The following is a 25,029-nucleotide window of genomic DNA, read 5'->3' as shown; positions in this document are numbered from 1 at the left end:
TAAAAAAGAAGTAAATATTGCTTAGCTTTTGACTTTCCACTTCCCCACCTTTCTAGACATCTTTTTCTATTCATTTCCTCAATCGATTTTTCTTTCTGTAAACTTGCCACTCACCCTCAACAAGGATTAGTCACTGGAAGGTTTTATCATCATACAACCTCGAATATTGGAGTTCTTTTCAACAAATAAAATCCTATTCTTCATCAAAATCATGGGTGGTTATTAGATATATTGACTAATTCTTTTCTAAAGTGAGGAAGCTTTGGAGTTCATTTCAAATGAAAAAAGTTAAGATTTTTTGCTAATTTGCAAGACCGACCTACTAGGACACTCTGATGGACGGTCTAATTTGAAATGGATCGTGACCAGGACACAAGAAGTAGGATTTGAAGAACACTCCAAATCCGATCTGACCGATAAGGGATTTGAATGGATCGTGACTATGACATAGGTGGAACCGATCCAAAGTGGATCCGTTGACACCCCTAGGCTACACCATCGGATGATCCAAACAATCCATGGGCCATAACATAAATATGTTGTGCCCAAAAATCATTTACCTATAATGATTTCAAGCCTCCCATCTATAGCAGCTTCCATAATATGCATTTCCTCTATGATCATCCTACGGAAATGATTTTTTGGTTACAACCTAATTATGATATGGCCCATCATATGGACGGTTTGGATCATCCTACGTGTATGCCGTACATTACTTTAAGAAATCTAAGGGACTATAAGGGCTTACACCATAAAAAATTCTCATACGTTCCAACCTCCCCCTCACTCTCTTTGAAACAAGAAGGAGAATCACCATGGTTTCAATAGAAAGGGCTAAATTTGTGGCATTTTTAAGTCCTGAGACTATCAACAGACCAACACAGATGCTTGAAACGTGTAATCAGACTCAAAACAATCATTTTTTTCATTTCAGTCCAGCATTTTAAAAGATGCTTGGAAGGATATAAAAAAAATAATTGATCTACTTGTTACTCCTATCACCTTCTCGCCGACCAGTCGACCCTCATTTCACAGAATCACAGCGACTTATAATTGGGCATTTGGGCTTTTACCCAATTCCTTTTTGGTTTTAAATATGAAAATCATTCCTCATTACTTTTGCCAGAGCCACATGAAGCAGGGAATCCCCCATCTCCCACAGTGCTTTTGCTATTCCTCAACAGAAACTTCAAAAATAGAATAAAAGAAAATTCTATAGCAAACAACAATAACACCAAACTCCAATGAGATAAATGTATTACACATCCCTCAATTTCCTCCCCCCACACCCCTCTCCTGATTATATACTATAGATCTAATCTTAATTTCTCTAGTAAATGAATATATGCATATCTCTTCCTTTTGAGATTTGACATTTAGGCAATGAGGAAAGCACCATCACCATTAACCCATTTATTTCTGATGGATCTGATGAGATAAACTGCAAAGAGCCCTTCAAAATCTAAATACAGAAAAGAATGGAGAAGAGATTGACAAACAGAAATAGAGAGACAAATCACACACAGACAAAAACACACAGAGCTGAATAGATGTACATAGGAAGGCCTTACTCAAAAAACTCCCAATCAAGCTTATGGGTAGTGGAAGTAGATGGGGCTGGTGTTGAATCGAAGGTCTCCCATTTCGTAGTCACAACAACCGGGGATGAACGCTGTTGCAATGGCGACGGTGGCGTTTTCCGATTGTTGTTCGGCATGGCATTTCGCATCTTAAGCAAATCTAGGGTTTCAACATACTTCTGTACTCTTTTCACCTGTACAAAAAGAAACTGAGGAGATTATGTACAAGGAAATTGAGTTCTAAAATGATAACAATTCCTGTTCAGGAAGCTTCTTCGGTGTGGGATTTATTAACATCAGGATCCAAGGTTTCAGACCCATGACTCTAATACTGAGATCTACTATTTCGTTAGCTGCAATACCCAAGCAGTTATAAATGAATTGGAATGATGAATATACCTGCATTCTCCTCTGCAATTTGACATCTCCGTCAGCAATAATGCCATCTAATTTGATTAGCTGTGTCATCAACAATTCGATCAGATTCAACACATTATTCTCAGCAACCTTCCCTCCTCTGGATATTACAGATTCAAGAGCAGAAACCTGCAATAGCAATTAAGCAATTAGGGCTAATTAACAAAATTCTTCTGTTCTTCCCCTTGTTTTGATTTTTCCCTTGTCAATATACCTGGCCAGCGAGCTTGTCAACTTCCAAGCTAATTTCCGAGATGGATTTCGCTGCCTTCTCCATCTTCGCGTTCTTTCGCATCTCAATATACCTCCTCTCCTGGCTCGTTGGATCTTCAACCAGAACGATTTTCGACTTGTCTTTAACACCTGCCATGTCTAGGTAAGCATTCGAGTCCCTCTCCTTTTCTTTGAAGAGTAACTTCTGATCTTGTGGATGCAATCCTGTTTGCGCCTCGAGCAATTTCTTCAATTCCCCTGCATCACCAAACAATCGAGCAACATTTAGGAATTCGCATCAAATTGTACTGAAATCAGACTATTTTCTAATGAGAAAGAAAGGAAATTTACCGAAGGTGGATTGAGAGCTGATGTGAATTTCGTGAAGAGATGAACAGTATTTAACCCTAACTCTTATTGTAGGAGCAGGCATTGAAGCTCCATCTGAATCAGGATTTCGCTTCTGTACCAGCATTCCTCCTGGTCTTAGCTCCCAATCAACCAAATCTGAGTCAGCACTACTTCCACTTTCCGAGCTTCTGTGCATCGGTGTTGTTGCAGTCTTCGTCCTCATTCGCATCATCTCACCTCCTCCTGTTTCTCGTTTGAAATAAAAAAGAGAAAAACAGAGGTGTATTTTTTCTCTTTCTTAGATCCTAAGTAACAGAAAGCCAAGAACCGAAGAGAAAAACTCAGATCTCTTCGAAGGAATCCACCACTGACATCTCACACATGCAGAACAAGAATAACTGAGAAATCTCTGATTCAAGCATTAAACTGAAGGAAAATGTGTTATTTTTTCTTCAAAGAGAAAAAAAGTGCGATCTTTCCGTGTTGGAGAAGGAAAGCCGAACGGCTAACGAATTCTGTTCTTCTCTTTGCCAGTAATTTTACCGAGGAAACTTCAGATCTCCTCAATGTTCATCTATTCGACCGAAACTCTACCAAATAATCTCAGATCTTCGTATGGAACGAACCAATGACCGGTTCGAACCTCCAAAATCCAGAAAATCAAATGCAGATACCTAATTCAAGCGAGTTTAAGCCAAATTCGAGCCTTCGACTGATCCGAAAAACCAGTCGAAGAGCAACAGAAAACCTAAAGCCTTTGCAAAATCGAATAAGCAGAGAAAGAACGAAGAGAATTAAAAAAAACGAATAGCCAGCGAAAGAAACTGAGACGACATAACAATTTATATATAAATTAATAAATAAAAAGAAAAGAAAAAAAATAGCGAAAGAAAATAAAAGCCGCCAGAAAAAGAAAAAGAAAAAATCAAAGGCGAAACTTGCTTTCTTTTTAACCTCCGTCACTGCAAAAATGGCAAAAAAAATAAAAATAAAATAAAATAAAATCGAGAACAATCTTACCAAACCACCGGAAGCTTCTGAGGGCAGAACCCAAAAACAGGGAAAAAAGAAAATCGTGGAAAAAAGAAATCGCACACGCTACTCTAACTTTCACTTATCTACCCTCTTCCTGTATTGGCACGTGTCAGTTTCTTACTTTTTTTTTTTTTAACTTTAACCGCGTACATGCACCCAGAGTTATTTAAACAGTAAAAGCCTAAACTCTCCTCACCGACGCTTACGTAATCTACTAATCTGAACCGTTTGACTCATCTGTTGCTTCTTTTTACATGAATACCAAACGCGTCCCTTTATTGTGTTTATTCCGTTATTACCAGTGGCACTATCGTAGTTTTACTTTAAAAAATGTCTTTTAAAATCTAGTACGGAAAACTCACAAGGAACATGTCAAACATGTTTCCATTCTCGTCAACAGCTTCTGTTTCGTTTACTTTTCGCTTTTACTTACTTCTAAAGGTTAGCCATTACTTAAATCAGGGGCAAATTTGACATTTTAAAAGAATACAGCTGTAACGTTCCTTTTTCACTGACGGGAAAAAAAACTAGGGTAAAAACTAAGTACACGTGTCGGTCATCGGAAGGTCGCTTGGCTTTTGTCGCCTCGCTTCCAAAAAGAGACTTGCCCGCTTTAACCTAACCCTGATCACCGACACTCCAACAAACGATTTACACGAGTCAGAATCGGGAGACGTGGCAAAATCTGGACCATGGGGTTGCGGGGACTCGTTCGTTGATGGAATACGTATTTGGAAAGAGACGGTGTAACCTACTGATTTAAAAACAGTGGGTATATGCAGTCGTCGTGTTATTAATTATTATCTCATGTGTTCATTAAATTAATTAAAATAAGTAGGATGGGGGTTGGGGGCTATAATTGATTATTAGAGAGAGATAAGAGAAATCATTTTCCTATGATGGATGGAAGGTCATCTCTCTAAATCATTATTCGTTTCATTTCATTCATGCTCTCTTACTATAAATACTAAAAAGGTGTTGCCCGTATAAAAATCAGGCCCATAAAGTGAAGATGACAAATTTCTTATTTGATTTGGCTTTTTAGCAGTTTGATTAGAGGAAAGTCTAGTTATCCCAGTTTAATTTTAAGAACCTACACCAACAAACCCACTTAAATTAGGTCACTCAGCACACCTAATTTGGTGAAGGGCTTCTAGACAATGGGGGCATTGTAGGTTAGCATTTTTTTTTTTTTTAAAAATTATCCTGGGGCCATCCTGTTCGAGGATCCAAACCATTTATTTGTTAGGCCCAACATAAATAGGTCGCGCCCCAAAATTTATCTTTACAGGATTATCCTAACCCTCCGATCCATAGAGGATTCTTTTTGTTGCAGCTTTTATACAGATCGGTGGGTAAGGATCATCTTGTGAAGATGATTTTTCGGGCACCGACTATTTATGCTGAGACCAACAAATGAATGGATTGGATCTTCGAACAAGGTGGGGGGCCTATTTTATTTTTATTTTTATTTTTTATTTTTTTTAACAAAAAATGTGCACCTACGTGCGGATATTGTACATAAACTCCTACCAAAGTCCTATAGAAAGTAGTGACTAGTGGCAAATCTTTTATGGTTTTCCAAAGAAAAATAAGGGCATGTAGATGATAAGTTGGAGACCACTACTCTGATTCAGGCTACTTGTTTTTTGGACCTCGTTTGCTAAAAATTTCTTCCTTTGGCAAAATCTAAAATGAACAAGGCCTAAATATTATTATCTATATATAATCGTTGCAATACTTCTAGAAAGAATATAGCTTCCAAAGACACCTTAAGCTATGCTACGCAACTACTTTTTCTATAGAGAGAATGAGAAAAGGGAGAGCATAACATTCGGCAAACACCACTCGCTTCACTTGTTTTAAAAACCCGTCTTCTGAATGACAAAAGAAGCTAAAATCTCAAAGCAAAATAGAGTAGCTTCGAGTGATTCTGTTCCACCCATTTCGCCCTGCTAGGAAAGTGAAAGAAAGAGAAGTGTTGCCTAACAAGCCCTTAATGGCCCATTTGCAAATAGAGACAATTGACCCTTAATGGCCCATTTGCAAATAGAGACAATTGGCCCTTCAATGTCCCATTGGCAAATAGAGACAATTGGCCCTTTAATGTCCCATTTGGTAATGATCTGTTACGAAAAAATGTAGACCAAGGATGAGAAGTCCTACCGAAGGAAGCCCTTAATGTCCCGTTCGCGAAAAAAAAGAATTGGAAACAAGACTAAATTAAAATTATCATGTATGAAAAATGAAGACCAAATTTGGTGGCATTTAAAAGGATCTATAGTTTTGTAAATGGCAGTAATTGGGAGTTAGTTGGATGAAAATGAGCTCCATCTACTTTGGGTGACCACACAGTAGGGACTTATGTGATGCAATAGGGACATATGGAATGATACCCATGTGGCACAGTGGTTTAACAAGTACTGTCATTAGGGGTGTAACCGACCCGAGCTAGGCTCGGCCAGGCTCGCGTGCCTCACAGAGCTTGGCTTATATTAAGGGCAATCATATATTCACACCCCTTATCTTCCCTGGACAGCCCTATCTAGTGTAATTTGACTACTTTTTTTACACCACAGGGGGTGGTTCAAGTAACAAATGGGGTTCCAAAAAAGAAGTGACATATTTTCCCTCCCCCTTTCACTCCATAGACAACCCTTTTAGTGTATATATTAATATATAATATATATATTTAAATATATTAAATCCTTAACGAGCCGAGCCAAGCTGAGCCGAGTCGAGCTTGGCCTAGCTCGGACTCGGCTCGTTAAGCTTAACGAGCCTGGCAAGCTGGCTCAGCTCGGCTCATTAAGGATTCGAGCCGAGCTCGAGCGAGCTTCCAAGCCCGAGCTAAAATTGACACCCTTAACTGCCATATTGTCTTACCTGCATATAATGTCATGTGAAATGAATACCTACAAAAGCCTAATATCTAAGTTAATGACTTCCAAAGTTGCCCTAATAACCCATTTGCAAATAAGATATTAACTTCAAATAATCTTTTTTTCTTCAAATAATGACCAATTTGTTCGTGGCAAAATTCTCGCATTATACATGGAAATATGACCGGGGAGAACTACAAGTGGGGCTTACTTGTTTGGTGGAACAAACATCTAGGCCATGTTTGGTCATCATGACAAAATATTCCATGGAATATTTGTGGCCAGGCCAGTTGTGAGAGTTGGGCCGGAGATGGTGAGAGCTAGCCAGGGAAGCATAAAAAGCTACTAAAAAACAAGAAAACAAAAACCCAATCCTAAATAGGTATTTTATTTGTCACTAGTTAGGGATTTTTTATGACATCTCTATTCCCGCCCACTCAATATCTCCCTCCTTCCTCCTCAGCCCCTCACACCCCATGATTTCTTTTATTGAAATGATGCAATTTATAGTAAGAAGCGGGGCAAAACCCAAAAGGCTGAGGAGGCCAAGAGTACAAACGGCATTGGAGGACTTAATAGAAGTCCAAGTACACCATGTCCTCTTCCATAGGATATTTCCATCACAAAGGATTCAATCCAACCGCCCTTTACGACTACTTGGCCTCATCTGTCGATGACCACACAACCCTCTAATTTTTTTACCGACTGTGAAGACCAGACCATTGTTAATAAGTTTGAGGGTATTGTTGGTAATAGAAAACAGAAACTGTTGTTTCAAGGCGTGATATCACTTTCCTTAAGACAAGATTTGCCTCCAACAGTAGTGTGCAAAGGGGATCCGCGAATTGCCTCCAAGATACAATGAAGCCTAGTAGGGAAGCCCTACTAATGCTTGATGACGCCTCGCACTAGCGGAATCAAACCCAAAATGCCCTTCCGAAATTTCAAGCCTTAGAGAAATTTTTAAATACTGTTTCTGCAGAAGAACAATATCTAGAACAGTAAATAAAAAGCAAAACAGTATGTAGAAATACTTGAGGATCAGATAGGAGTGTAGAAGAGAGTTTAAAGTCTGTCAGAATTGCCAATTCGTTTCTGTGATGAAATGACCGAATTCTGCACATTTTATAGACCACCTGAAAAACACTTCTACATGGCACATTTCCAGAAGTTTGAAATCTGACCATTAGATCGCACCTATTTGATATTGAACGGTCCTGATCTATCTTAGAGATGACTGTTGGTTTGAGTAAAACCTCTCTCTAACCCCGTCATCTTAGATCAACCATCTATGGTGCGGATCGCACTCCCTTGGCTCTTGAGCGTTGGGGGAAGTGACACAACCCATTTGACCACACTCCTTGACTGTTAGAGTATTGGGCCCGCTGGGCCGACCGTTACGCCCGAGTCGAAGCCCAACCGAATCGAACCATTCGGCACTGGGCTTTATGGGCCTACGAACCATTCGGCCCACCCATCAGACCGGTCCACCTTCATCTTGATCCAACAGTCCAGATCAAATCTGAAAAAATTAAAGGCTTCAATCGCTCCTCGCGACGTTGCGCTCTTGACCGTTGGGGGAAAGGACACAACCCATTTGACCACACTCCTTGACCGTTAGAGTACTGGGCCCGCTGGGCCGACCGTTAGGCCTGAGTCGAAGCCCAACCCAACCGAACCATTCGGCACTGAGCTTGATGGGCCTACGAACCATTCGGCCCACCCATCCGACCGGTCCACCTTCATCTTGATCCAACGGTCCAGATCAAATCTGAAAAAATTAAAGGCTCAAATCGCTCCTCACGACGTTGCGTACATGCAAAGTGCAAAGTGCAAAGTGCACCTAAAAAAGCGACACTATGAGCCCTATAGCACATTGTCCACGCCGCGAGCCGCGTGCGCGTGTGCGAACGGTGCGTTGCACCGTCTCACGGGTCCAACCATGGGTTCAACCCAATGTCCAAACAAACAAGTTGTAGAGAAGTGTAATGCTTTATAAGCCCTTCTCTCATTCGGTACGGGACTATCTTTTCAAATACACTTCTACATCCTTTTGTAAATAGCAAAGCTTTCAAAGAAAACATTTTCTTTTTCCCAAACGCTATTGAGAAAATATTTTCCAAAAACACTAAAACATGGCAAAATATAAGATTTTGAAAATCCAAAATCACGAACAACCATTGCTTCTTTGTTTACTCACCATCTACAAATTAAAAAGTCAAGTCATCAGAGCGAAATCCAAATGCATGGTCCATCCATAACAAGGCTTAATAGATAGATGGTTTAGATCATGGAATTACAAGGCCTTACTTGTACTTCTACCCCTCATATTTTCCTGCAGACGCATCATGTAAGAACACTTTGGTGGCATCACCAAAGAGTCCCTAATGCATTGTGTGATGACAACTTTTCTAAGTGAATGAGTACATTTAAGGGAGAGTTCCCTTATTAACGGCACCCATGCAAAAGGTTCCTCTAATCAGTAGACTAAAAGTCCAAATCAAATAAATCGACCTCTGAGGACAACTGATTTGGAAGCGTGGTAGAATATATAGATACCCAATTTTGTCAAGGTGGAACTAATGATAGGTTGTCGCGACGAAGAATCTCATGATGAGTCCCAGAGCACCTTTAGTCTTTCTCGCAATCTCACAATAGATTATGAAACTAGGAAATATTTCTCAAAAATGAACTTTACCACTGAGGTGAAACAAAAGCCCGTCTTTACATGGTATCCCGCCTTTTTATGGTTCTTTCTTCGTCTCTCTTTCTTTTTATTTTTTTTTTCTTCGAATTTTTGTTCAGATTCTCTTTATTTACCTTAACGTTTTGAGTTCACATGAAGACTATTGGTACTGTTATTGATGTTACTGCTTTGACTAGGTGTGTAACATTCAGGAGGCTTTGGAAATACCTATAATTAATGACCTTACCATGATTTTGGGCTCCATATCTCAGGTTGTGATTTCCCCATTGTTTCTTGTTAATGTTTCGTTTTCGATTTTGTGGGACCTATTGTGAGCCCAAAACTGATTATTTGACTCAAAATTAAGGCCCCATCTGTTTTGGATTTTGGGAACCTCAAAATCCAAAACAAACAGGGCCCAGTTTTCATTTATCAAATCCAAAACAAACAGGGCCCTAGTTTTTCATGTATCAAACCAACTTCTGATGAAGTTCTTCCTGTTTGACAGTCAAAAGCAACTGGCGTTGTTGTCGATTTCACGGACCCTTCTACTGTTTATGACAACGTGAAACTGGTTGGCTCTCTCAGAAGTTAGAACTCCAATTTTATGATGCAAGTTATTACCTTATAGAGATGGGACAATTTAAGGCATGCATTAAATAATCAACACTGAAAATCTTCTGTATAATTAACTCACAGTTCTGTCCACGTCTCAAGTTTGGCATGACAAGTGTAGTCTCTGTTCCTCGGATTAAATTAGATACAGTAACAGCCCTATCTGCATTCTGTGAGAAGGCCAGCATGGTGAGATTGGGTGAGGTTTTCTCTTTTTCCTTGAAAATCAAATTTTCGAATGATTGGCACTCCTTTTTTTCATGTAAAAGTTTTCGTTGAAAACATGTCATTACTGAATTTGATGGATTTAATAAAGTTCAAAGCAGCGTTCTTAATCATTTATTTGAATCTTTGTTCAGGGATGTCTAGTTGCTCCGACACTATCAGCAGCTTCTGTACTTCTCCAACAAGCTGCTATTTCAGCTTCTTTCCACTACAGTAATGTAGAAATTGTTGAATCAAGGCCAGATGCATCAGTAAGTTGAAATACAAAAAAAATTTGGTTATGAAAAATTTAGTCACTAAGAAGGCTTCAAACACTTCAGGTGTTTGAAACTTTCAACCAGCAGGTTATATGAGTACTTCTCAAGTGAAGAGTATACAAATGAAGCGATTAGAATGCCGGAAAAGTGACCGTACTAGGTCGAGGAGATAAGCCTATCCCCTCCACTGTTTGTCCACAAATCTGCCCATTTTCCCTTCCATTGTTGGATGGGTTAAGATGATCCTATGGGACTGATTTTTTGTGGACACCCTATCTAGGTAAGGATCTTTCAAAGGTTCAGATCACCCAAAAAATAGGACCCCCACTGTTTTTAGCCGGCTGCGTAGATAAGCTTATCTGCTCGACCGAGTATGCTCACTTTTCCCTTTGAATGTGGTAAAATAGTACTAACAATTAAGGTCCGTTTAGAGTAACTTGAAGGAGGTATACACCCCAATTGTTTTATTTACAAAAGTAACGAGTTTTCAAAAAGGGGGATGAAACCTTCACAAAAGGTTAGTGTTACCTGAAGTAGAGAAGCAGAGGTGACAGAATTTGTAGGATTTTCAATATACAAGTACACCATATGGAGAGAAATTGATGTAAAGGGTAAGGAATTTATTGGGTAGTTACCACGATTAGCTTCTTAAAAATAGCTCCAGCAATCTAAATGCAAAAGGTTCAATTTAATTAATCCCATTCATGACTGGTATCCTTGTTTATGTCTTATAATGCTGAACATTGGGAATTAAAAATGTTCCAATATGAACAAGCTCAAATTGTTTGCTAAAATATTTTGTAAACAGATTTAAGTTAAGATTTCATTTACCATATGAACATCTTTTTGAAATGAGAAATTTTACACATTAACGCATTTGATACTCAATTTTGAACATACTGTTCATAATTTCTCTTTTACAGCTCAGTTTGGCACGAAGGTACTTCACTCATTTTTTTTTTAATTTTTGACAGGACCTTCCATCACCTGATGCAATCCAAATAGCGAACAACCTTTCTAATCTCGGTCAGATATACAACAGAGAAGATCTTTCAACAAATGTTTTGGTAAGCAAAAACTCATATCGAGAAATGTTTCGCTATAAGATATATGAGAACTTATATGATGCCCGACCGTGAGATTATAAAGGGTGGAGAGAGAAAACCATCTCTTCCTTGATTTTTAATCCAAGAGAAAGCCCGTTTTCTGACTTTTCCTTGGTGAACCAAGGCAGCAGGTTTTGTCTCTGCCCGCCCTTTACATTCTCATGGTCGGGCATCATATAATTTCTCAAGATATACCACCTTTCTAATCAGTTAAACATGACTGAAATTCATAGGTCCCAATATGTAAGTACTACATTCATAAAGAATCAAATCAGTACAAGCAACGAATACATCTCTAGCAGGACTTTAAAAGCCTTTTTGAGTTCAACAATTGGAAAAGATATATCATTCAAAGAAAAACAAAAAACAATTGACAAGATATGTTGTTATCCTGTCTGCTAAGGCGAGGGGTGAAGCTCTGGGTGAGGATGGGGTACGCGTGCACACATGGCCGATGGCACTTGAAAGGGAAGGGGGACAATTGCCCCCCTTAATTTTTTGGGAAAAAAAAAAACCTTTATTTTTTAATATTTTTTTATACTTAATATGCTCCCCTTTCCGATCATCCCTAAGATAGAAAAAAAACTACTATAATTTTTGCCCCCCTTGTGCAAAATTTCTAGCATCGCCCCTGCCTGCACAGCTTGGTCCTTCCAGGGTTCCCTCAAGTACAACCGTTCACTTCTCTGGTCCAGGGGAGGTATTCTTGTATTCATTTCTTGATAATTTAACTGATTTCTTGTAGCCTAACAATATGATCAAATTATGCAAAAATAATCCCGGGTTTACTCCATCAAACATGAAATAACAGATGTGCAAACATATATGCTTCAAACCTGCCCAAGTTACAAACTTCTTGCAGAACTTGATGTACGACTTGGAGAAGTTTTTGTAGAAACCCAGCTAGTCCTCAGCTCGTCTATTGAGTAAAGCAATATCAGATTTAGACTGTTCGGGGCGCACCCATGGAGAGTAAGAGACAATTTTGTCTGATGATGAAATCATTTCTGTGACTGAAAATTTTAACTTCAGAAGCCATTCAGAGAACTACCCATGTATCCTGTGAACAATGCCGTCGATACAGAAATATTTAACAGTCTGCATTTTTTGTGTGGTTTTATAGAGAGAAAAATCCGGTTTTTACAAATCAAATTGAGAACCAGCTATGATTTACCAATGATTTAAATTTAAGTGAATGATATTATTCCCTTCATGAGACGACCTCTCCAATGTAAAGCTTAATGTATGCACCCTTAACACAGCGCCAAAAGAGAAATGAAGAGATTGTATTTTTTCACTCTGGGTAGTGGAACACTTCATCACTCTTCAGTTCATTTTCAAGAGAAGCAACTGATTTATTGTCATTTCTTAGAAAGCAAAATGTGCTTATGGCAGTCATTTCTTAGAGTGAAACCCAGACCCACTAGATAGGAGGGCTGATCCGCGAATCAGAAGGGAGGAGGTGGATGTCTTTTCGGGTTCCATTGCCATTTGTGACTCAAACGAGGCAGAGGCTAAAGCACTTTTATGGGGATTAAGGCTGTTTAAGTTGAATTTATCCTATCCACCGATAGTGGGAGTTGACTCCACCTGATATGGTTTCAAGGGAAATTAGAACAGAAATTGCAAGAGAAGCAAACACTGAACTCAAATTCTATAGTATTTCTCTATGCTGGAGAATTACAGTAATGGAGATTACAGAAATCAACGGAAGAAATTCAGGGCGATAAAGCTACTTCGAGGGTAGTGACCTCCTAGAAAGGGGAAGAAAGAGGGAGAGAGACGAGGCATAAAAGTTCTGCCCTATCCCACCAATCCCCACTACTTTATTAAGGCCTTTTCTAACTAACTCTGTTATTCTCTTTTCAGAACCAGATGTAATCCTTCAACGTGCCTGGTTGTTTCTTCTGTCTAACGCTCTTGCGTGTAGTCCCTATTTCAGGAAATCCTCTTGCCAGGTCAGCTGTCTCCGTGGCAACATCCCCACCGTTCCTTTGAGTCATATCATTACCATCCCCTTCCAAAAGAACCTTGTCCTCAAGGTTCAACTGAGGGTACAATTGTCGTAGTTGGCGGGCATCTTCCCAGGAGGCATCTTCTAATGGAAGTCCTACCCACTGTACCAAGGCTTGAGGTATCCAGTTATCTTGCCTTTTCAAGTGTCGGTAGTTAAGAATAGCAGCTGGATGTGTAATTGCAGCACCATCGGGGTTAATGAGCGGCAAGGGAATGGTTTGGCCTGCAGGGTTTCCCATACATTTTTTGAGAGTGGAAACATGAAAGACAGCGTGAATGCGAGCTTCAGGAGGCAAGTTAAGCTTATAAGCAACATTTCCAACTGGTTCTAAAACCTTGAAGGGACCAAGAATCTTCGTCCAAGCTTCTGGTTGGTTCGTAAAGCTACAGATTGCTGGCGATACGGTTGAAGTTTAACAAAGACCCAATCTCCTGGTTCAAAATGTTTTTTCGCTCCAATGTTTGTCTGCTTGATTTTTCATGCGTGATTGTGCACGGTTGAGATTTAATTTGAGTTTCTGTAGAATGATGTCCCTGGTGTGGAGTGTTTGGTCCGTTGCTTCATCGAGGGAAGATCCAGGAATGTACCTAGAGAGAATAGGAAGGGGTCTGCCATATAGAGCTTGAAAAGGAGTCATTCCCGCTGTTGTGTGGAAGGAAGTGTTATACCAGTACTCTGCCCAGTGTAAATATTTGACCCATTGCTTTGGTTCATCATGGACAAAACTGCGCAAGTACATTTCCAGGCATCGATTGAGGACTTCAGATTGCCCGTCCGTTTGTGGATGATAAGCACTGCTCATTGCAAGTGTAGTACCTTGGAGTTTGAATAATTCTTGCCAAAAGTTGCTAATAAAAAGGGGGTCTCTGTCACTGACTATAGTACGAGGTACTCCATGTAGCTTCGTGATGTCCGTAGTAAAGAGTTCCGCGACTTTGTGACTGGTAAAATTGTTGGGCAACACTGAGAAGTGGGCATACTTGGTTAGTCTGTCAACAGCGACCAAAATAGCTGTTTTTCCGAAGGAATTTGGAAGTCCAGTTATAAAGTCCATGGCAACATCTTCCCAGACTTGGTCCGGAATGGGGAGAGGTTGGAGTAATCCGGCTGGTGATGTATTAGAGATTTAATTTGTTGGCAAACCTGACATTGAGCGACAAACTGTTTGACTTGTACACGCATTCCCTTCCAGTAAAAATTGGCTGCTAATCTCTTAAGGGTTCGTAAGAAACCTGCGTGTCCGCCCACCGGAGAGGAGTGGAATTCTTAGAAGAACACGTTCCGTAGGGGTGAGTCTGAAGAGACAACTAAGCACCTATTGAAGTACAAAAGCCCATCATTCAAGTAGTATCCTGCATACTTTGAAGGTTCTGTGACTAAGCCTGTGCAAATGGCTTGAAGTTCTGGACTTGTAGTAACTTCCAATCGTAGTTGATCTACGAAATCAAATGATGGTGCGGAATATGCCAAGAGCTCAAGGAGTTCAAAGGGTGCCCTAGAGAGAGCATCCGCTGCTGCATTGTCCTTGCCTGGTCTATAGGAAATTTCGAAATTGAAGCCCAAAAGTTTGGATAGCCATTGCTGCTGCTCCGGGGTTTGTATGGTTTGATCGGTTAGGCCTTTAAGACTCTTTTGATCTGTTTGGATTAGAAACTTTCTCCCTAGTAAGTTGTTTTAGGAACATCCTCGGGTCGAATTCTAATTTGATGGTAACCTGATCGTAGGTCCAATTTGGAAAAGAATTGGGCACCGTTGAGTTCATCCAAAAGCTCATCCACCGTGGGAATAGGGAAACGGTCTTTGACAGTGATGGCATTGAGAGCTCTGTAGTCCACGCAAAACCCCCATGTTTCATCCTTTTTTTTAACAAGAAGGACCGGAGAAGAGAAGGGACTGGTGCTAGGTCTGATAATTCCTTCCTGTAACATTTCTGCCACGAGCTTTTCAATTTCAGACTTTTGAAAATGAGGGTAACGATACGGTTTGACGTTGACTGGTTGGGAGCCAGGTAAAAGATGAATGTAGTGGTCCTGAGCTCGGGGTGGAGGTAAGCCTTGAGGAACATCAAACAGGTCATCAAACAATTGAAGAAGTTCATGAAGGTTAGTATCAGTACAAACAGAGGCAGTGGTGGAGAGATTCTGGAATTCAATGTGGAAAAAGGCTGCGACGGAATCCGTTTGAGTAAGGCGACGCATACTGTTATATTGCAATGGAGAAGACAGGCGTTGATGCTCCCCGCACAATTGGACTCAAGTATCGCCATCCATGAATTCCAATGAAGGTTTACTGTAATCAAATAGAACAGGGCCTAATTGAGCGAGCCATTGCACACCGAGAACTATATCAGCACCGAAAAGTGGAAGCACAAACAAATCAACAATAACATGGTGATCAAGAAGCTTAACTTTCAGTTGTGTGATAACACCTTCACTGGAAAGACGATCACCATTACTGACGAGGACTGTGATCTGTGGACCGGCTTCCACCACTAACCCCAAATGCTTTGCGATCCGGCTTTGCACAAAATTATGTGTACTGCCACCATCGATCAAAACTTGGACCGGAGATCCGGCATGTAACCTGTAAACCGAAGTGTAGTAGGGGAAATTTGGCCCGCCAGGACATGGTATGAGAGTTTGGATTGAATAATTGGATCTGATGACGAATCTGTTGTTGTAGCAAGAGGAAGAACCTCTTCGGTTTCATCATCGACGCTATCGTCGTCATATTCTAACAAAAAGAGCTGACGATTTTTGCAGCGATGGCCCGGAGCGAATTTCTCATCGCAATTATAACAGAGTCCCTTTTCCCGTCGTAATTGCATCTCTGTAGGTGAAAGGTGTTTGATCGGAATAGTGGGGTTGGGGGGCCGGATCAGAGATTGGGGAGGGGTTTTCGGGAAAGGTAACAGAGGTTCTCGATTCCCAAAGGTTCGCTGAAGGAAACGTTTGGAGCTAGAATTTTTGATTCATGGAGACGGGCCAGGCCAACAGCCTGAGCCATAGATGTAGGTTTGAAAGCCATAACTTCGTTACGAATGTCCCACCGAAGTCCAGAAATGAAGCAGCTGATGAGAAAAGAAGTGGAGATGTTCGTAGTGCGATTTGTGAGGGCTTCAAACTCCGATTGGTAATCGGAGACAGAAGAGGTTTGTTGTAATTTGGCGAGGGTGCCCTGAAAATCTTCAAACTCTGAGGGACCAAAACGGATTTCTAGGGCCCGTGTGAAGGTTGGCCAAGTACCAAATTGATCATTGCGGTGCATCCATTTGAACCATTGCAGGGCCTTGCCGTCCATGTGAAAGGAAGAGATCATGATTCTTTGATCATCGGTGGTGTTGTGATAATCAAAGAAACGTTTGGCCTTGAAGATCCATCCCAAGGGATCGATTCCGTCAAAGTAAGGGAAGTCCAGACGGATGGTTCGAGCTTGGATGGAGGTAGTGGAGGAATTAATCTGAGATCCCGAATTCGGGGAGTTCAATGAGGCGTGTACCGGTAAGTCGGGTGACGGAGAGGAGGTGGTGAGGCAAAGGGCTTGTTCCAATCGGCCATCCATCGCCGTTAGTCGGAAAACCAGTTCAGACATGGCTTTCTGGTGATCGGTGATGATCGATTGAATGGAATCCAAGCGCTGGCCATGAATTGCTGCAGAGTCGTTGAGAATTTTGACCGATTCATCAAGCTGATGGAGACGAGTACCGTCGGCCATGGCGGAAGGTCAATGAAAGCACCAATGATATGGTTTCTAGGGAAATTAGAACAGAAATTGCAAGAGAATCAAACACCGAACTCAAATTCTATAGTATTTCTCTATGCTGGAGAATTACAGTAACGGAGATTATAGAAATCAACGGAAGAAATTCGGGGCGATAAAGCTACTTCGAGGGTAGTGACCTCCTAGAAAGGGGAAGAAAGAGGGAGAGAGACGGGGCATAAAAGTTCTGCCCTATCCCATCAATCCCCACTACTTTATTAAGGCCTTTTCTAACTAACTTTGTTATTCTCTTTTCAGAATCAGATGTAATCCTTCAACGTGCTGGGTTGTTTCTTCTGTCTAACGCTCTTGCGTGTGGTCCCGATTTCAGGAAATCCTCTTGCTAGGTCAGCTGTCTCCGTGGCAACATCCCCACCCTTCCTTTGAGTCATATCACCGCCACTGTTATATCATGGGCTAAGACGCTAAGGAATCGGCAGCAGGCCCGTGGAAGTTGATCTGATATTGTTGCCGGGTTTCCGTCCAACCTTCTCGCATGCTCAGATCAGCTAACGAGGAAGTGGATAAACTCACAAAGGAGGGAGCCGAAAAGTTGGAAATTGAAGTCATAACCACGCATTTGGGTAGCAGGCAGGCAGCAATGTGAAGGTGTAGTACACAAATTGTGATATGGTTGGGTGACGCCTTGTTGCCGCCTCAGAGGACTTCACTGTACTTATTTTGATTGATCAATAAAAGACATTTTTATTATAAAAAAATAAAAATAGGACCACTGTTGGCTATGAGGTCCATGTTTTTCTAATTCACATCCCTCACCCAGAAAAATTCATAGAAATAACCAGAAGAGGCTTATTTTGAAAGTTTGCAAATCAATATGCTTAGATTGGTCATAGTTTGTGAGTGCTAGTTCATACGTTGGCAACTGTAGTTTATAAAATTTTTGGAATTACAAAATCTGGATATCTGTGGCACTTTGGGGTGACAATGGGCATCCAACTCATTTATGGAAAAAAACAATATTCCTTCCAGTTATGGAAACTCAGAAACTTAGTTATGCTTGAAAGGAACTCAGTCAATGATTCTTCTGTTTTAAAGGAGATATGTATATGTGAAAATTAAAAATATTCTCCTGTTTTAAAATCTTTTCCTCTAGTCCTTTCTTTTTTTGAGGATTACTTGCTCAATCAAGATAACCTTAACTTTTCCAAGTTGAGGCTTAAAACTTATCTTACAGGGCTTCCGAACCCTTATTCTCTTTCATAGTCCCAATTCAATACATGTTCTACGTTCTTTACCCGAAGTCTTGTCTGATCTTAGTCCAACTCCTAGGCATCCTTTGTTTCGTAATTTTAGTTACAAATCCTATAATTGTCTTTTTTCTTCCAAATTACCCATGGCCCCTTCCAGAACCACCTAAAGACTTTATTTTCTTTAATTGCTTCTTAGATATTCCAGAATTATGAGTTTTCCAAGAATGTATCTTTATTTTCTACAACATCTTTGACCTATTGAATTTAAATTACATTCAAATGACTAAAGAATTGTCTAACTAACCATTTAATTTTCCAAAATCTCATATTACTTCAGAATCTTCTCTCCATTAAGATTTTCATCAATTCCCTATTTAAGGGGTATAACTAAAAGACAAGTTTTAAAGAACGTTTGTTTTTCTGGATCTCCTTTGTTAAAGTATAAAATATTTAATAACGCCTTCTCCAACAGCTTAAGCTTTTGGAGTAACTGGTAGTTTCACATGGTATCAGAGCCAAAGGTCCTGAGTTCAAACCTCCTTGATAGCAAAAAACCGCATGCAATGGCCAAACCCAAAAAGAGGGGTCACATGTGCCACGTGTAGGTCAACCCTAAAAAGAGGGGCCGCAAGTGAGGGGAGTGTTAAAAGTATAAGGATAAACAATGCCTTTTCCAACAGCTTAGGGGCAGTTTGGATACGCGGATTTTAGAATCCAGGTTTTTAGTTTGAAAACAGTGTAAAAGAGGGTTCATGATCAAGCTGTTGTATGCTGTCCTGACAGCGTTTCTTGGATTTTAAGTGAGAAATTCAGGTTTTAAAAATCTCTCATGCATCCTGAGATTTCTAAAACCTGGAAATATGGGAGGATCTGCTACTCTCTTGCTGACGGAAAGAAGGGCGAGAGGTCAAAAACAAGTCAAAAACGACGACTGGTCCGCTTTTTCTCGTCTCTTAGCTACAATTTTGAAGAAATCCGGGATTCTAAAATCCGCGTATCCAAACGGCCTCTGGAGTAACTGGTAGTTTCACATCCTTTAACTTTACAAAAGTCAAAACTATTTGAAAACACTGGCCATTTTAGATTATTTTACACCACCAATATGTCCGCAAGTTGTTAAAATTACAGGGAAATTCTAAAACTAGTCTATCAAGCTGTTTCTTCCGAGAAATATTCCACAAAATTCTTGCACATTTTACATAAAAAAAAAAGTTGAAGGAAAAATAACAAGTTCTAAATAAAAATGAAGCATGTGATTGAATAAATATGTTTAAAAGAAAAAGGCCTCGTCGGGTTAGAATTCTGCATGCATATTCATACCTGTAAATTTGTTTGCAATTGCTCTTATCCATGCCATGTCTCTTTCGCTGTATGCGTAGGTCACACTAGATACTAACAGGATAAATCCCCCACTCCTCTTTGCCTCGCCAGCATTCAAATTAGGAGCTCCCAAAACTGGTTGCACCAGAAGGGAAAGAGTCCCCATAGGTAGTATCTTCAAAACCAAGGAATCTGCAAATATATACAAATAGTTCAAAACTTCAAATAATTATTAGCAGACTACACCAAATTGCTTAAGAAATTAATGGCCAATAACAAAAAAGAGGGAAGAGAACCGTCTAAACAGCGTGATGCCAAGTTCAATTCACTCAGACAGTAGCATGTATGGTTTTGGGTTGGTGGTACCAGAAAAAATATGATAAAATAAATTAAAAATCAAATTCATCCAAGTAGCTAAGCACCCATTTCATGATATGGCCTGGCCTCAGAGTTTTTTTTTTAATTTCCAAACAGATAGTTTTGAAAAGAGAAAAGTGTCTTTCGTTGTAAGTGCTAACACAAGTAAATCTGTCAGAAGAGGATTTGATAAATTTACTCAAACTTCCACAAAATCACAAACTGAATTTTCAAGAATGTCCGTGACCCACATCCTCCTCAATGGCCAAAGTGCCAAACTACCTCTCATTTGTATTCAATTGAAAAATACTATTGAAATTTTTGGAGTAGATTCAAATGTGACTTTCTGAATAGCACTTAGTACTTTATGAAAATAACCTAGTAACCCTACTTTTATCATTGATCAATATATCCTATAAATTTAACATATATTTTAACTTTCCAAAGTGGAAAAATTACCTCGCTCTACGAAATTGATGAACCGCTCATGCTTATTTTTATGTGCATGGCAGCTCACATGCAGGAAGGTAATTCACTAATTCCTTCTCACTTCAGTACAAAATTTACGTAACGTTTTTCATCAACCTGTGCAACCAAAAACTAGAAGCATCACCCTATTACTTTTATACTCTTACCACGGTGTTGTTTCCTTTCCTAAACTAATGGTACAGAACCAACAGATCTTTACCTGTACTCTGAGGAAAATAGAGTGTGTCCTTCAGGTCAGAAAATCCAATTTCTTGAATCTGTTTGTTAAACAAATCAAGTATGTAACCTTTTGATGCGTCTTCAGGGACATTCCAGTAGCCACGTGCACATAACACACCTTGAACTGACATAAGCTGAAAGAGGAAAACAACCAACCGACGAATTATTAATTATATTCCAAAAGTGTGACTAGTCTAAAACAAAAAAACCTGTGCTTAGTTAAAACTCAGAATACAACTTTTGTATTCTTTTCCAGTATTAAATGTTAGCAGGAAACCAAAGTCTCATGAGTATAATCCATGTCCTTGAATTTCCATTTTTCAGTTTAAATGGAAGTCAGAAGATTACCACTGACATGGTGTTCGTATTTCGCAATAGAACATATGATCCCCAAGCCAGATCCTCCTTCTGGGTATCTGAGAGATTCTCTTGCATGACAAATACCTGCTTGTTGCCTTCTGGCAGAGTTGAACGATCCACCAAATTAGTACCCTGCACAAGTTTACATGTGATCATTCTTGGAAGCTCAAATATAATTTATAGATACAGATCAAACAGGGGCATATGGTTGTAACGAAACAAAATGAATTTATAAGTGGCTAGGTCATGGAAATTCAAAAAGAAAATTATTTTAGAACACTAATGTTAATATAATGTTAAACATTTGATTCAGTCAGCCAAACATCAAATGTTTATCATGTAAAATATAGAATATCTCAGAATGGCAACCAGATGAGTTGTAAAGCTTTTATTTTTTATCGATAGTAATATCAGCAATTCAATTCCAAAATAGTGGTAAAATAGTAATATCAGCAGTAAAATGGTGAAATCGTTAGTAATATCAGCAGTTCAATTCCCAAATAGTAATATCAGCAATAAAATGGTGAAATTGGTAGTAATATCAGCAATTCAATTCCCAAATAGTGGTTATTCTTTCTGGCTCTGTTTTTTTATCTTTTCCAATTAGTTTTTCTGGCTCTGCTTTGATTCAGTAACCACTAGGCAGTAATAGCTTTGTTGTATCAGCTTGGAATTAATTATGAATTATTTCCATTGCCTTGGCCAGAAATTGCAGTAATGCAATGCCTTACGATCATGGGTACATTTAATTAAAAAGACTTACTATGATGAAATAGAATCTTAAGGAAAATAGAGAGCACAATAACCAATTTAGGGTTTGAGACTTCTCTATTCGAAATTCAACAAGCAAAAATCAGCGTGCTTAGTGAAATCAATAAAGTACAAGCCATGGATTTGGCAAGATATGTTATTCAATAATTTAAAAAGCTAACAATATTGTATAGTAGGGTAATATAATCCAATATTATATTTTTTAGATAAGTGACTTCTATAGAAGTCAAAAGCTAAGGCAAATGTAAATTTATGTTATGCAATTCAGAAAAAAAATGAACACTCAAAAGCTAAGGTAAATGTAAATTTATGCTATGAAAATTTAGAAAAAAAATTGAATAAACTATCAAGAAAGTCACAAAAGCTTCAGCCGACATGGAATATTACATACTTTGACACACATACCTTCCCCCGTTTAGAAGGATTCACGGAATATACACTCTATTAGAAAGTAAGGGATGGACCTATATTAATTCAACGTTGCTTATCAGAAAATTAAAGCATGCTATTTCAGCGGCTTTGGAAAACATTTCAGCAACCTGATCTCCAGAGTAATAAATCTCATCAATTACTACTTCACGTAACAATAATAATCTTCTACGTACTTTGCCTTTTGTTACTGGTGAGTGCATGAGTGGTGATTTGAATATCACCCATTGTTGCATATTATAATAGTTAAAGTTAAACCTTCTAATTCACTCTAAAGAAGCTTCTAATTCACTACATGAGGTAATGCTATTTCACAATTTTTGGTCTCTGCATTAGTGATGACGATGACTATGGTCTCTTGTTTTTCCATGAACCCAATGTAGACACAAAACTCAGTTGTTGATTTACTATCATCAAGACACCCGAACCAATCAACACCCCTAAATGCATAATATTTAATTTCTTTGTGTTGGACGGAAAAGATCCCCTTTCCCAACAGAGCTTGATATAATGGAGGGACATATCTGTTCCTTCAAGATGCTGCTTCTTTGGGGACTGCATTGATTGACTGGCAATATCAACAACCAAGAAAACGTTAAGCCTTATAATAGTGAGGTATAACAGTTGACCCACAAGCTTCTCGCCATGGTTTTGGCTTCGATTTCTTCACCTTATTTTACGGAAATAAGCATGATGTGCTCTTGAACATTTCACCTCATTTAAACCAAATACATACGTCCTCAGCTTCGTAGCTATTCCGTTCTTCATCATGGCAGTTACAATCCCCAAGAAATAATTAAAAGTTCCAAAATCCTTGATGTCAATCTTTGACTCGAAATAAGCTTTGACTTTGAGATTCCATTTGGATCGCTACCACTGACAATTATGCAATCGGTATGCATAAGAGCAAGACTCTTCCTTTGTATGACCATAGACTCCACTGCTTAATCTTGAAAACCATGCCCTATGGCCTGCTTAATCATAGATGGTCTTCTTGAGGCAACAGACCCGTTCACAATTTTTCGAGTAGGCAAAACCAGGTGGCATACCTATGTAAAGTTCACCAAAAGATAACCATAAAGGAAAGGCACTTTAATGGCATATGAATGACAGGTCCATAAGAACAATGGTGTAAAAAATCAGAGCACTGCAATGTAGATAGAGAGGAAAACTATAAAGAAAACATACAAAAAAAATTCTACTATTTCAAAAGAAGATATAAATTTTCCAACCAATCCAAGTGAGTATCCATCCTTAGAGAAGTTTCTAAATGGGCAAACTATACTTAAATTCCGAGCGAAAGCGCTTTGAAAAAAATTCCAAATAAAAATGTAAATGACCCAAAGCTCTCACAAAATTTGCACTCATAGATCCTCAAGCCTAAAGTAACAATAATAAAATCCAAATCCACACCAAAGAATGTACTAAATTTAAACAAGCAGGATCTTTGAGTGGCACTTCCTGGATATACCTCTCTCGATAAGATTCTCAAACCAAACTTGGCATAAGCTAGTTTGAAATCCCAAATACTTCATAAATCCAACCCATCTTGTCTTTTGAATCGACGATATAGTGATATACATACCCCCTTCTTTCGATATTGTCACCCTTTTTTTTAATTGTAAAAGTTTGTGGTTGGATGATAGCTTGTTGGAAATTGCACCAGCAATGAGATAAGTGTAAAATAGAGGAATATCAATATCAAACCAAGGGACTATCAGGGTCATATATAGCCCAATTAACATGGCTTCAAATTCCATAAAAAATGGAATTGCCCTTTTTTAGCTTCTCACTCAATGCAACTGGAAGAACAAAGCAGCTTACAATGATGTTTGGATAAGTGTTGGTAATAACACATGGCAATTTGTCAAACACATGGAGAGCATGAGTTCAACATAAGGTTAAGTGGGAAAAAAAAAAACAGAGAATGAATTCATTACCTTTAAAAACTTTCCAAGATAAGGAAGACTAATAGAAAAACCCGCCAGAAAAAGACCCAAAACCTCCGATCTCTAACCAAAAACCAACACCAACAAGAAATCAAAGAACACCCATATCTATATTAATTATCAGAATTCCAATAAAAAGTATCAATTATCAGAAACAAACACAACAAGAACTCAATGCTATACTCACGAGCTGAGTTGGGGTGACAGAATTCGAACCCAGAAAATGGTTAACGAGCAACAAGGATCCAAAAGCGAGGCCAATCCATCTGGGCAAGTAAGATTCGTCTAACCCTGGAATTCCTGAACCCAGAAATAGAAAGAATATGTTGGAGAGATTATTGGAGATATGGGAGAAGCGTAATTATTCGGAACTGACCGAGGGTAAAACGGAGAACGGAGAGGTTGAGCTCTTTGGATTCTTGGGAGTCGTCGAGACGAGCCAATGAGATGGATATTAGACTTATACTTTTCATTCTTACTCTGCAACGGCTATGGAAAATGTAGAAAGAGTTTGATTTCGTAGTTGGAATAGAAAAGGGTAAATTGGAAGGGGATTTGATTCTGCTGGGGCTGAAATGGAGGAGCAGGGGTAACTGGTTTAACGCCATCTCTCTCTCTCTCTATAGCAGGGGTAACTGGTTTAACGCCATCTCTCTCTCTCTCTCTCTCTCTAGCAGGGGTAACTGGTTTAACGCCATCTCTCTCTCTCTCTCTCTCTCTCTCTCTATAGCAGGGGTAACTGGTTTAACGCCATCTCTCTCTCTCTCTATGATCTATGATT

General features: G+C 39.3%; 3 protein-coding genes across 4 annotated transcripts; 1 reads left to right on the top strand and 2 right to left on the bottom strand.

Moving 5' to 3' along the window:
• Nucleotides 1-1,196: 1,196 nt before the first annotated feature.
• LOC143888143 (BAG family molecular chaperone regulator 1-like) lies at nucleotides 1,197-3,579 on the bottom strand. The gene is made up of 5 exons (XM_077392469.1): nucleotides 2,562-3,579; nucleotides 2,212-2,468; nucleotides 1,980-2,126; nucleotides 1,572-1,774; nucleotides 1,197-1,462 (listed from the first exon to the last, which is right to left on the bottom strand). Exons 1-5 carry the CDS (start codon nucleotides 2,791-2,793, stop codon nucleotides 1,456-1,458), a joined length of 846 nt encoding a protein of 281 aa, XP_077248584.1. The 5' UTR covers nucleotides 2,794-3,579; the 3' UTR covers nucleotides 1,197-1,455.
• A 5,481-nt stretch (nucleotides 3,580-9,060) lies between these two features.
• LOC143888783 (dihydrodipicolinate reductase-like protein CRR1, chloroplastic) lies at nucleotides 9,061-12,297 on the top strand. The gene is made up of 9 exons (XM_077393189.1): nucleotides 9,061-9,183; nucleotides 9,362-9,436; nucleotides 9,673-9,738; nucleotides 9,882-9,968; nucleotides 10,139-10,255; nucleotides 11,236-11,328; nucleotides 11,771-11,824; nucleotides 12,011-12,066; nucleotides 12,150-12,297. Exons 1-9 carry the CDS (start codon nucleotides 9,061-9,063, stop codon nucleotides 12,295-12,297), a joined length of 819 nt encoding a protein of 272 aa, XP_077249304.1.
• HCF208 (chaperone (DUF2930)) lies at nucleotides 12,227-24,924 on the bottom strand. Of its 2 annotated transcripts, XM_077392467.1 has the most exons (7): nucleotides 24,625-24,923; nucleotides 24,436-24,548; nucleotides 24,240-24,311; nucleotides 21,088-21,231; nucleotides 20,720-20,873; nucleotides 19,675-19,866; nucleotides 12,236-12,427 (listed from the first exon to the last, which is right to left on the bottom strand). In XM_077392467.1, exons 1-7 carry the CDS (start codon nucleotides 24,854-24,856, stop codon nucleotides 12,396-12,398), a joined length of 939 nt encoding a protein of 312 aa, XP_077248582.1. In that variant the 5' UTR covers nucleotides 24,857-24,923; the 3' UTR covers nucleotides 12,236-12,395. The 2 variants fall into 2 exon arrangements, with proteins under 2 accessions (XP_077248583.1, XP_077248582.1); XM_077392468.1 differs by lacking the exon at nucleotides 24,240-24,311 and having other exon boundaries at nucleotides 12,227-12,427; nucleotides 24,625-24,924.
• Between the last annotated feature and the right edge of the window lie 105 nt (nucleotides 24,925-25,029).

Source organism: Tasmannia lanceolata, unplaced genomic scaffold, assembly GCF_043159265.1.
Source record: "Tasmannia lanceolata isolate RefF3 unplaced genomic scaffold, GAP_Taslan_0.1 ptg000012l, whole genome shotgun sequence".
Taxonomy (NCBI): domain Eukaryota; kingdom Viridiplantae; phylum Streptophyta; class Magnoliopsida; order Canellales; family Winteraceae; genus Tasmannia; species Tasmannia lanceolata.
This window is presented reverse-complemented; position numbering and strand designations above follow the sequence as displayed.

Bases quoted from the DNA above. Each gene is read 5' to 3' on its own strand.
- LOC143888143 (XM_077392469.1), bottom strand. From the start codon at position 2,793: ATGATGCGAATGAGGACGAAGACTGCAACAACACCGATGCACAGAAGC. The intron at 2,469-2,561 runs GTAAATTTCCTT...TTGGTGATGCAG, and splicing joins CAGCTCTCAATCCACCTTCG to GGGAATTGAAGAAATTGCTC. The intron at 2,127-2,211 runs GTATATTGACAA...TTGCTATTGCAG, and splicing joins TTGACAAGCTCGCTGGCCAG to GTTTCTGCTCTTGAATCTGT.
- LOC143888783 (XM_077393189.1), top strand. From the start codon at position 9,061: ATGATAGGTTGTCGCGACGAAGAATCTCATGATGAGTCCCAGAGCACC. The intron at 10,256-11,235 runs GTAAGTTGAAAT...AATTTTTGACAG, and splicing joins AATCAAGGCCAGATGCATCA to GACCTTCCATCACCTGATGC. The intron at 11,825-12,010 runs GCACTTGAAAGG...CTGCCTGCACAG, and splicing joins GCGTGCACACATGGCCGATG to CTTGGTCCTTCCAGGGTTCC.
- HCF208 (XM_077392467.1), bottom strand. From the start codon at position 24,856: ATGGCGTTAAACCAGTTACCCCTGCTCCTCCATTTCAGCCCCAGCAGA. The intron at 24,312-24,435 runs GTGAGTATAGCA...GTTTTTGGTTAG, and splicing joins CTGTCACCCCAACTCAGCTC to AGATCGGAGGTTTTGGGTCT. The intron at 21,232-24,239 runs GTAATGAATTCA...AAACTTGTGCAG, and splicing joins ATCTTGGAAAGTTTTTAAAG to GGTACTAATTTGGTGGATCG.